Raw genomic sequence first — 12424 nt, forward strand, 5'->3', positions numbered from 1 at the left:
CTGTCGCCTTTGCTGCATCTCTGCAGTTTATTTCTGGAATTTATTTCTATCACTTGTCATTACCGTTATACTGAGATGGTTTTATCAGACTCATGAGACATATGGATTAATTATTAGTTAATACAGCCGTCTCGCAGACAGCAGTAAAACACTGCTCTTCCTTCATGCTGCTATATATCCCTTTGCATTTTGTATTAGTTGGACTTTTCAGAGTTTATCCTTTGGGGATAGACAGTATTTCACAATTTCAGCTGGAGGGATGTTATATTTGTGTAATAAGTTCCAGTTCCTCACAGTCATTTTGCCTCTTTATAGGCATTGGTAGCTACTCTAAAAGCCTTATTTCTTCAGTGGCTTTTGTGCCCCAAAAAGGATCTGTTTTCCTCCTCCAGTTACATGTTGGTCTCACAAAAGATACCTACACTCCCTGCCAAACTTTCCTTCATTATTGATGATAGCAAAAGTACCTGGCAAACCGCAGCAATTAACGGGACCAGATCACCTAGCTGGGAAAGGTCCATTATTTTAGTGGGTGAACGACAGCTTTTTACCAGGTTGCAAGAGAACTGGAGATTACCTGTCCCCTCGAAATCCTGCCATTAGCTCCTCCGGGTGGTGCCTTGAGATCTTATATCTGTGCCGAGCGCGTCGTGTCGCGGGTGACGGGGAGCAGCTGCCACGGTTTGCTCGGTTCACGCGGACACGGTCAAGCGTTTGCAGAGCAGAGCAGGATTCTGCTGTGGGGGATGAGAGGGAAATCGGGCACCGAAAGAAAAGATCTCATCCTAATAGGAGAGTATAATGACTAAATGAAAATTTGCAGTGCTCTCACTGCAGACAGCTCAGTGCTGGCCGCAGGGCATGCCGAGCTGAAAGTCCTAGGAATCCTCTTCTGTTGCCAGTTGGGAGAATAAAGAATTACTAAAAATTGCCTGAATCTTATCTATTACAGGTTCAACTAGGCAAGAGGCCTGTTTCTAGTGTATACATTTGCACTCGGGTTTGGCTGACAGGTGGGTTGGGTTTGTCTATTAGCTGCTGCTTTGGGCACCTCTAAACTTACATATGGAAGCTTCGTTACACTGTCTAGGGAGGTTGCAAATGGCTCAAGCCAACTCAAAACCTTAACATTGGTAATTAATAAACCAGAAATGAAGAATTAGCCTTCTAATTGACTCAATCCTCTGCCGAGCGTCATGTTTCCTAGGCAAAAGTACAGCTGGAAAAAATGTAATTTTGGAAAACTCTTCCCTGGTGTTCCCGCTCCTTGGAAGGTTATTCTTCCCAGCTTTTATGTATGGGTTTAATAAAGGACACTGCCTTCATGTACAGAACTTAAAGGTTTGTAGCCGCAGCACTGCGTGCGTCACAGCTGGTTTCTGAGCCATCGTATGAAGCTTCATCCCTCATGGGTTTTTTCAGTGGTTAAGACTTCGTGGCACTTTGCAGCCTGGCCATGCACCCTCCCCAGGACAGCCCCGTTTCTGCAGGAGCTTCCTTGGCGAGCCCACTCTCCTCATGGATTGCTGTAATGCTTCATCATCATGCTGCTTCATCAACAGGTAGTTGCCCCCTGGTACCTCCTCCTCTCCCTTCCCCTTCACAGACCTTCTTGGCTGACAACGTTGAGCAGATTAAGAGGCAAACTGCTCTACCCGCAGGGAGCATCCCGGGAGTCACTTCCCTGCGACGTGAAGAATTAGGATTTTATTGTGTGGCCTTTCAGGTGGGTGGTATATTTTTCCTTCACGTAGCTGCCTGCTCAGTCAGGGCTCTCTCCTCCTGATGGATTGAGGTACTCGAGGACCCGTCGGTGCTTCTTGCTGTTTCCCAGGAAATTCGCACTCGTGTGGGCCGAGCTGCTTGCTCTGCTGAGCAGCACCACAAGCTCCACAAGCACCAGGCAGGGCAGAAGTCAGACTGGCAGCTGTGCTGAAGCTCCGCGGCAGGTTTTTAGCCTGATTTTCACTCTGTGATGCAAATACATTTTCTACCCAAGATGACTATACCCCAGTAGTAGAAATGTGTTCTTTTCTTCCAAGAGAGCCACCAATGCTAGAGTTTCTGTGCCATCAGTGTCATCCAAACATCTCTTTACCCTAAAGACTGGAATATTGCAATGTCTTTTACGGGGATTACGCTTTGAATCCGTTTGCAATCAGAAGCTGGGGTAAGGATTTGCCAACTGTCTACTTGCTAAGTGGAAAATCTCACTCTGGGCACATTACACTAGCAATTAGCAACTTCAGTTGGTTGTCTAGTGGACTAGTCCCATTTTATTTTAAATTGCAAGCTCTATTTCTAAGCTATGAAAGTGCCTTCTAGATGTAAGTTGAATAGGCATATTTATACTACTGAATTGATGTGGATAAAAAAAATAAAATAATTGTACACATAAGCATACAGGATGTTTATTCTGTCCTGTTTTTAAAATATGTAACCAATATGGAAAAGACAACAGGAGGAAAGGTTAAATGCTGTTTCTTGAGAAGGAAACAGCCAGACATGGTTGTGTGTTCTGTGATCACCAGCATCAAAGAGAGCATCTGCATGGCAAAAGGAAGGTATCTGGGAAGAAATGGGTAAGGTTAGAAGTGGGGAAAAAAAAGACACAGGAAAAGTTCACATTGTTTTCTGAACTCTAATTTCAAACTGTACGGTGCTAATTGTTGGGTTGGTAGGGTTTCCGATGTATAGAACATTGAAAGAAATTAATAGCAAACTATGAATTTGTCACAAATGTGCTAATTAATGTTTTATAATTTCTCACTCTTCCAAAAGATAATTTGCTGTAGTGAGAACATTAGGGATAAGCAGGAATGAGGCTGCAATAATGCTTTCCTCAATTTTCCTAATTATTGTTGAAATATGATGAGTCAAATAATCTTTTTTTTTTTTTTTTAATTAGCAACAAAATATTCTGGTTCTTTAGCATGAGAAAGGAGAAAGTTTTTTCAGCCTAATCATTGATTGATTTTAAATAAAAGTCCGGTAGCCAAAAAAATTACTGGTGAATTTTCTAATATGACAAATACTGTATTTACTGTGAAAATTCTCTATTTGCACTTGATGTATGCTGTTGATATTAAAACATTACTCAGTCTATTCCTTTTCTCTCTCCTTCTTTTCTTTTTTTTTTTTCTCTCTAATAAAATTTAAGAAATATTTGTCCAGACTTAATCCAGACAGCGTCTAGTCAAGGAACACGTAAACTTGCTGGCATAACCCTATTGTGATATACTTGTCTGCATGCAAGTCCTTCTCTTTTTCTATTTTTAAAATTTGTTTTCAAGCAATACGACAATTGCTGTGAAATTAACTTTTGAGATTTCCAGTATGTGGAACTTGAAGTCGTATCATTCTTGGCTGATGTCCTTTTCTTGGGGTGAGACATTGGTCTAAATGTTTCATGTTCTGGATGCACAGAGTGACATTTCCGTGAAGAAGATCGCTCCAGAAAGTAGGAAAAGTACTGGAATATTTTATGCTGATTTGCAGTTTGCATAAAAGTAACAATTTTGGTATTAAATGATTACGGGTAGAGAACTGTTGTAATTGAGATGTTCCTCGGGTACCTGAAAGGAACTTTACAGCTCATGCTGAGGTTAGATGTGCCTTGGTTGCTTTGAGTTGTGAGTCACCAAAAGCCTTCCCAATCCTGAGCTGTGATCAGAACCTGTCCTGCTGAAGGAGTAAGTGAAGCTGCAGGGAATGAGCATTTCAATGGATGTGCCTTAAAGGGAGAAATGGCTTGCTGTAATATTTTGCTGCATTTAGATTGACAATGTGATTGCTGCTTTCTTTCTTCCTTAAGGAAAAAAAAAAAAAAAAAAAAAAAAGGAAAAAATCCATGAGATGGCCCAAGGCAACTTGACCAAGAATATATTTTGGATCATAACATCAGGAGCTGAGACCTTCTGCTTAAGTTTTAGAAGATTACTTCAACGAAGGAAAACTAGCCTGGTTCTTGAGACTTGTCAATTCCTATTTTGAGAGGCAAAAGAGAAACACTTCATGCTTCAAAAGGAGGTGCAAGGTTATGTGAGAGGTGGTAATAAAGTGTATTTGGCTTGGATCCTTCTGTTTCACTCTGCAAGGTGAGGTATTTTTGGTGCAGTGGGACAGCCAAGTTGTTTAACAGCCTAAACCGCCTTGTTAACAGGGAGAACTTTGAAATACGGGAACTTGGAAAGAAGGAAACCTGCCTAGTTGGAACCTCAGGTGTAGACAGTGATACCAGCAGCAAGTAAATAGGTTGTTACATGAGGTTAAAATTCGTGCTGGACCGTTTCTGGTACCAGTTTTGGACAGCATATCCGCAACTCACGTTTACCCTGATAATGGAAGAAGTAGTACCAGAAGCAGCCCAAGAATGGGCAGAAAGGGTAAAGTAGGGGGAAGCTTTTCCCTGGAAAAGAGGGCAGAAGGGTGATGTGTCTCAAGATTCCCAAAGCTGAGGAAAGCTTGTTCTCAGGGAGGTTTGGGAATAACTCTGCCTGCTGCACTCCAGCTTTCCCATGTCCCTCGCTGAGCATCTGAAAGGCTTGTGCAGTTCACTTGATCTATTTAAGAGAAAGAAACTGTGTCAAATCTTTCCATTCCCCAGCCGGCTGTCTTTCAGACCACATCTATATTGTAGCAAGATAGTATGGCATAAAAATGAACCGTCTAAAATTAATGCCATGTTAAACGCTAATGTGTTTTCTGTCTGGACAGGCACAACCGTGTTTGCAGTAACTTAACCGTAAGCAACGGACAAGCGTTCTCACTTAACATCGCCACTAAGTAACTTTTAACCGTGTCACACAAAATGGCTAATTTTTCTGACTTGTCTTTTTCAATTTAAATAAGGCCTTGAAGCGTGCACTTGCCATTACTTCCATGTGGTGCAACACAAGTGTAGGGACAAAGACTATGACTTTTCGTGGGTGTGTGAATGACAGGAGCTCAAGAGGTTTCCGAAAGAGAAGGCTGCTTTTCTTCAGAAAAGCCTTAGCGTTTGGGATGCATGGTGCCCACTGACAAGGGCTCTTCTCGTGGGAGGTCTGAAGTTGACAGCAGATTTGAAACTTCAGTTGCATTGCTGGCACTTAATTTTAAAAACCCTAAAACTGAGCTATCTTAACCAACCATCTGAATAACCTAATGAAGTCGGTGGTAGAGTCCAATTTTATGGTGGTAGGTTTGAAACGTTTCTTACCCTTAGGATAAGAAAGAAGACAAAACGTGGATGTGCAGCCTTCAAATTTTCTTGTTTTCCCTCGCACAACACTAGTCTGCTTTCCACAGTAGGAATGTTGAGGCTGGTAGGAATCAGCTCTGCTAGGGGGAGCACGAGGAAGGTTTTGTGCAGTGGTGGCCGTTGCTTTGGTCCTGTCTCCGTTGCGTGGCCGACCCTGGGCACCTCCTGGCGTCTGCTTCCTTGCAGAAAGGGGTGTTTGCTCAGAGCCACGCTCAGGCTACGTGTATTCACTAAAGCAATCGGTGCTCGTGGAGAGGTGGTAGAAGGCTCATTAAGCTGGCGAATGCATGTAGCAGAGGCACAGGTATAAATATATTAAAATATAAAAACTATATAATACATAAATGCAAAGACCCATTTCTCTCTCTCTCTCTCTCTTTTTTTTTTTTTTTTAACTTTAGCTGCTTGCAGGTCCTGCTCTGTCAACTCAGAGCCACGTGTCCTCGTCCTCGGAGTCTGTCTAACCCTGCAAGGCTCTCGCCTCGTATTCCCAAGCTCATCTTCATTCAGTATTTACTTTTATGGGCAGAGTGAGCTCAGATATGCTCACACTGGGGGGAAGATCTCGCCAGGCGCTTTCTTCAGCAGGGAAATTATCTGTGTCGCTACTAGTCAAGTTGGCAGCAAGGAAAATCCACGGAGCGGGGAAGCCGTAGAGTGAAGGACGAGGCAGCGAACTGGAAGGATTAACCAATTCCTGTCGCCACGGAGTCTTCCTGCTCCCGAAGCATTAGCAAGAGATTCATAGATATTATTCCAACAGAAAAAATCCCAAACTCTCAAACACCGGCAGCAGCTGGTCCCCAGTGGATGCAGCTCAAGGGGTTTGTCACGTTTTGTCCCTTCTGAAAGCCATTCTGCTATGCTTTGGGAGAATGCTGCAAGGAAGGTATGGAACTATTGTAAATAATAATAAAATTATTATAATGAAGGTTTCCCAAGCAACCTGAGCTCTGCTGGGCGAAGCAAGGACTTTCGTTCTGGTTTATTGCATAAATAATAGGACGGATGTTCTCTAGAAAATGGTGGTTGTATCTGGAGTTATCTTACAAAGTTCCCTGAAACCCTAAAGCCATGCAGAAAAGTAACTTTGTTTACACAGGTTTTCCGGAAAAGCAGCGTCTGCAGAATCTTTGCAGGACACAAACTGCAGGCCCGGAGCCCACTCCGGCTGACGAGCAGCAACCTGCAACGCAGGGGAGGGAATTCAAAGTTGTCTTTTAAGGGAGGGGGAGAAAGCCAAGATGCAACGCAGGGTGACAGGTGGGAATTATTCCAAAAGTGGGAGAGCTGTTCATTCTAGGGCCTATGTAAGCTCGGGGAATTGATAAAATCATTGAAAGGGCAGGGGGGCACAAGGCTGATCGAGCAGCGTTTCTCATGTGCTGCCACTGCCCCTGTCACCACTGCCACCCTCGTGGCTTTTATACAAAATAACAAGTGTGGGGAAGTAGCCGCTCTCTCCCCGTACCCAGGCGGCCCCTGTCCCGCTCGGGTCGCCCTCCCTGGGGGCGGCGCGTGGCCACACGCAGAATTTACCGGCCGCGCGCGCCGGGCTCGCGCTGCCGCCCCCGCGCCTCGCGCCCGCGCGCGCCTCGTGCGGCCGCGCGCAGCGGGCGAGGGAGGGGGGAGAGGCGCGGCCCGCGCATGCGCGCGCCGGTTTAACGGTTAAGGGCTGGGGGGGCGGCAGCGCGAATCCTTCGGCAGCGGCGAGGAGGAGGAGGAGGAGGAGGAGGAAGCGGCCGAGAGCCGCGGCAGGGCCGGAGCCCCGCGGGGCCGTGAGGCGGCGCGCGAAGGGGCCGTCGCTGCTGCGCGGGTGTGCGGAGGCTGCGCTGCCCCCGCCGGGCAGCCCCTCAGCGCGCCGAGGAGGAGGAGAAGCAGCCGCCCCCGCTTCATGCGCGGCGCTCGCCGCCCCGCTCCGTCACGGGGAGACGGCGGCCAGGGCCGGCTGCCCCCGCCGCAGCAGCATGTGGAGCCCCACCGAGGAGGAGAAATACGGCGTGGGTAGGTACCGACCCCCCGCCTCCTGCCGAGCCCGCCATCGCTGCCGCGGGGGGGGGGCTGCCTCCCGCCCCCAAACCGCCTCTCCGCGGGGGGGGGGATGGCCGCCCTTCCCCCCCCGCCTCAGGTGGCGGTTGGGCGCGCGGGGGCGGCCGCAGGTGGGGGGGGCGGCTGTGGCGGGGGGGGCCCTCGCGGCTCCCGCGGGCCGGAATAATCCCCTTTCCCCCCGCTCTAATCCGCGGCGCCGGGCGATGATCTCGTTTGTGCGGAGCGGGGGCACAGGGGCCGCCCCTGGCGTTAGGGGGCGTCGCGGCTGCACCTGCCCGCGGAGGGGCGACGCGCGGCGGCCGCCGTGGGGCTGGTGCCGCCGGGGCTGGTGCAGTGCGTTCATGGCGAAGCGCTGCTGGGGGCGCCTCGTGCTGTGGCGCCGCTTTGTTTATGGCCAAGGGGGGCTCTCCGGAGCTTTCGGCAGCCCTCGGCGTCTGCGTGTGTGTTACGGGCTGGACCGCGGCACCGTTTCCCGTATTTTCAGGGCCACAAGTGCGCAAAGTAATTCCCTCTACGTGTAGGAATATCACGCATGAGAAAAACACCCACTTTCCGTAACCTTAGATGCGTCTCTCTTAAACCAGCCAATATTTGTAATAGAACACATAAAAATAGGTGGTATCTACCCTGTCTATACTTTTTTTTTCTATTTTGTTATATATCTATATGGGCTATTAATTATGCTTGCAGTTCTAAAATTCCTTAACCTTTACTAAGGCTCAATTTCTGCAAATGGATTAAAAAATGTAGCCAAGTCTGCTGCAAAAAACTGTTAACTTGCACTGCCGAAGTGGCATTCTGGCAGGTGAGTGCGGAGCTGTTGGATTGCCCGATTTCCAGAGGAAATTTTGGGGGTGGAGTCGTTAAGCAATAAAATATAACAATATCTTTTGTCGATTTGTCACTTTGTGTAGCTGCTTAGTGTGATTTGCTTGGTATATGCTCCACAGGTCTTCAAACAAATAAAAGAAATAAGGAATGCAGTTCTGATGTTTGTGATTTTTTTTTTTTTTTAAATACAGATGGATACTGTGAAGTGAGAGCCTATAGTTATGCAGCAGTCATGAAATAGCACAGAAAAATTGTTTCTGAAATGTTGTTCCTAGTTGCTGGTCACTGAGAGCACAGAAAATTAAGAAGTTCTTTTATATCTCATGTAGATATTCAGGGAGTATAAGTATCACACAACTGCTCTTGTGTCACTGCTGGTAAAGACCATCTGTTTTGTCTTGGTTATATAGGTAAAGTTTTCAAGGAAAAAAAATAGACCTTTTAGTTGTCATTGTTTTCCTTCTGTTCTATACTATGTTTTGGTTTTTTTTCCTTGTTGTGGAATACCACTGTTAGAGACTTGATATTCAGAATTTTGTGTAGTATTTGGATCATGCTCTCAAATAATAAAATGTATTTGCTCTCTTAACTGAAAAACTGGTTACTCTGATTGTCTTTGGGGAGAAGGAAGAAAATCTCCATTCAGTCCCCATTGTAAACAAGCCTAGAGAGGCAAGGAGAGAGAGCAGTAACAAGTGTTATTTCAACGTAGTCTTAGAAATGCTGCTCTGGTGATTACTTTTCCCCCAGACCATATATTTGTAGATAGGTCTGAGGTTATAGATAGCTCTTATTTTCATGCTCTTTGAGCAAGATCTTTCTCTCATTGTGGGGTAGTAATTACTCTTGCCATGACAAAAATTGTCTGTTAATCTTGCAGGGAGGGAGCAAAGGTGAAAAATGTCACTTTAATTGCAACTGCTGGTGAGAGAAGCACCAGTTTTTCTCGAGTGGATCTATTATTTACTTGTTTCACCATCTACCTTCATGCTTCTGGAGAAACTGGCTTGTAGAAGGTGTAAACATTGGTAAAGTTTCCTGATGTTCAGAGTTGTACTTGCCAGACAACAACAAAAAATATTTTCATGCTTTGAGTTATCCTGAACTCTCGAAGCAATTTATATATGCAAAACCAGAATTTTCTTGGCATGAGTTGCTGGTGTGAGCCTCTGTCTCAGGCTTTAGTATGCTCTTAGTCCAGCCACGGCCAAGCCACGAAGTGCTGCTTGTTTGCTACTGCTGCTCTTATCCCAGGAAGTTTTGAATGTGGATTGGATTAAAGCAATAGACTTCACATCCTCATGGATTGAAGTTTGGGTAAAGGAATAAAGATCCCGTTAGCTCAGTGCCACAACCAGCCAGATTGGTGGCGAGATGCGACAGTGTCTCTAGGCATCCGGGCCTACCTGCCCGTTCCTGTGGATCAGGCAGGATGGAAGAGCGGCCGGCTGCAGCTGCTGTTCTCTTTGATGTGGCTGTGGTGTGTCATCTTCTAATCTAGGTAAATTGACTCAGAGGAGGATACACAGAAACTGTTCTTTGAAAGATGTCCGACTGCAATTCTAGGAAGTTTTCAGTGCTCACAGTTGTGGAATTCTCCCAACTGCCTGACTCTCCTACAAGCCTTTGTATGCTTTTGCAGCAAAGGTATTAAATGATTGCTGAGGATTTGAAAGGAAGAAAAAAATCGTAACTGCAATGAAATTCTTCCTTGACTGTGCTTCTTCAATGTTGTCTGTAAATAACTTCTTTCTGCTCTAGTCTAAAAACTTCAGACCTGCTGAAAAGCAAGCAGTTTTTCCTTGGGCACAATTTAAGGTGGCCATTTGTAAAAACAAATGGTGAGATTTCCCAACCAATTTGGGGAGGGCGGGGGGGGACGGTGGGAATACAGCTTTCTAACTCTCTAGTGTTTTAGTATTTCCTCAAATCAATTTTTGTCTTTAAGGGAATAGCTATTAAAATGATGTGCTTCAAAAGCCAGTATTAAATAACAAGGAAGATTAAAAAGAAAATAAGAAGGGGAAGGAAAGAAAGAACTCTTTAGCAAATAACTGCCAATTAAGATTTGTCAGATGTGCGTGAGCTGATTATGTACTTCATTAGGCTGTCAGTTTCTGCTGCTTTATTTTAATAGTGCCAGGAGCGCATTTAGGTGGTTCTCAAGAAAAAAACTTATTTTTTTGTGTGTGGTTAGTCCTGCCTGTTACCTGGCTGACCATGTTAAATATGTGCAAGTCATGGAGAAGGGCACCCTGCATGAACAGCACCTGTCTTGAATTTATTCTGAGAATTTTTGTGTTGAAATCTGTGTTTTTATTCAATTAAGTGGTGAAAATGAAGTTGATAAATTCATTTAAATAAAACAATGAGAAGTAAATCCATAAGCACAAATGTAGATAGCTGAATCTTTTCTTGCTCCTATTAAGAAAGGATGCAACTTTTTAATGTTCTAGTTTTATTACTGTTTGCAGCCTCTTTATTTTTTTTTTCCCCTCCCCACTAAATATTGGCTTGCATATTTTGCAATTCATGTTTATGTTTGGGGAAAACAGGTCTGCAAAACTTACGAAATGTTTCTCCCCAAGACTTTTAACGTTCTCTTCTAACAGGTTTCTATAGAAGGCAGCTGATAAATGAGGGAATTGTTTGAGCTGATTGATATGGCTGTTTCTCTGTATCACTGAAGAAGTTTAAACTCTATGTTTAAAATGGGAAATTTGAGAGAGATGGGAAAAAAATGCCTTCCTCAAATTAGGAAAACCTGCGTATTCACTTGTCCTGGAAGCAATAAAAATCATTGCAGTTGTGTTCTGCATTACAGGATATGTATTATAATACTTTATCTTCCATGTCTTTACCGCCAGGAACTATAATTGTCTGGCAGCAGGAGGGAGGTGACTAAGGAGATGCTTCAGGGATCTGTCTTGCGAGCGGATCTGTATGGAGGGATGCGCTTGGGAGCTGTCTAGGCAACACGGTGTTGGGAGCTGGTGGCAGTACTCAGGGATGTGCTCATTAGTCAGGAAAAGGAGATGATCGGTGCGTTGGAGTAATTCTTGATGCTGTTTGCTATCTTGCCCTTGAAGGCACATTTTTAACCTTTGGACTTAATTAACAGAGGAAGTGGTCAGTCGGAGCTGACTGAGGAAATATATGTGTGTTGTGTGACTGAATGAAGAATGAGTCACACTGTAAAATGTCTCTGGAAAAGTGTGTCTCCTAAGATGTATCTGAGTATGGCCGGGAAAGCTTAGTGAGGTCTCAAAGCAGTAGGCAGTTTTAGTTTGTGTAGTGTAAATTTACATTTCTGCTGTTGCTGACTTGGAGATTACATGTAATTTTATGAGCGGAGTTTAAGACGTTTGAGCTTATTTGTCCTGGAACAGAATAACTGAGAGTATGGCTACTCTTGTGAATACCTCATTTGAGAAACTCGATGAGAATTAATCATGACTTGTTCAAGGTTAGCCAGGCATCAATTGTTGACAAATATATTTACAGCAGAGACAAGCCAAAGGTCTCTAAATAGAGGAGTGAAGTTGAGGAACAGCTATTTACATGGTGTGCGAGGGCAAGCAGTGGGGTGTCTATGTTGAGAGGTTTATGAAGTGGTTTGTATGAGGAGTGATGTTTGAGTAGAAGCGGTAGTATTGGAGTATGTCTTTTTACTCTTGATCCTTTGAAAATTTTAGGTGAATTTGTCCTCCATTTATTTGTAGTTATGCTGTGTTATGCATCGAGACCTTTGTGATTTCAAGGAGATTGCCCATGGGCATGATGAGAAAGCGATTTCTTTCCCCATCAGCCCTATCCACAAAGCAAAATGGCTTTTATTTTTAGCTTGGTTTCCTAAGGGTGACAACCCTTAAGTGTCCTTCAGGCTTCTATCATCACCTAACAGTGCCTTCACCCAGCAGGGAGCCGCATCTCATGATGAGAGTTGGCCGTCTTGATTCACTACCACTTTTGTGAAAGTTGCTGCCTGGGTAGGGAAGAGAGAACCAGAACCAGAGCCTGTGTGGCTGGAAATGCAGATGGATGGGCTTGCACACAGGTGTGGATAATAAGGCTCTATCAGCCCTTTCCAGCCTGGGCACTGCGAGGGGGCAGCTGTTGATATGAGCATGGAGAGAGGCGGGGAGAGCTCTGGAGACATGCCTGGGAAAGAGGAGGGCTGAAGGTCTTTCTGGTGGAGCTGTTAGGCTCCTCACGGGATGAAAAGAGGTGAGGGGGATCCAAACCTGCGAGTAGGCTTCTCGTGGTTACTCAAGGAGCAACTTCTTTTGTTTTTCTTTCTAA

At 45.1% G+C, this 12424-nt stretch overlaps 1 protein-coding gene across 2 annotated transcripts in view; it reads left to right on the top strand.

Moving 5' to 3' along the window:
* Positions 1-7092: 7092 nt before the first annotated feature.
* The window catches only part of DOCK3 (dedicator of cytokinesis 3), a 158888-nt gene continuing 153556 nt past the window's right edge, over positions 7093-12424 (top strand). For both annotated transcript variants that reach the window (XM_088527203.1, XM_088527196.1), the window contains exon 1: positions 7093-7246. In XM_088527203.1, coding sequence (XP_088383329.1) covers positions 7210-7246 — 37 coding nt within the window. In that variant the 5' untranslated portion in view covers positions 7093-7209. The remainder of the gene's footprint in view (positions 7247-12424) is intronic.

The sequence above is a fragment of the Tinamus guttatus genome, unplaced genomic scaffold (genome assembly GCF_059628265.1).
Source record: "Tinamus guttatus ecotype Peru unplaced genomic scaffold, ASM5962826v1 Tinamus_guttatus_pri_ptg000026l, whole genome shotgun sequence".
Classification (NCBI taxonomy): domain Eukaryota; kingdom Metazoa; phylum Chordata; class Aves; order Tinamiformes; family Tinamidae; genus Tinamus; species Tinamus guttatus.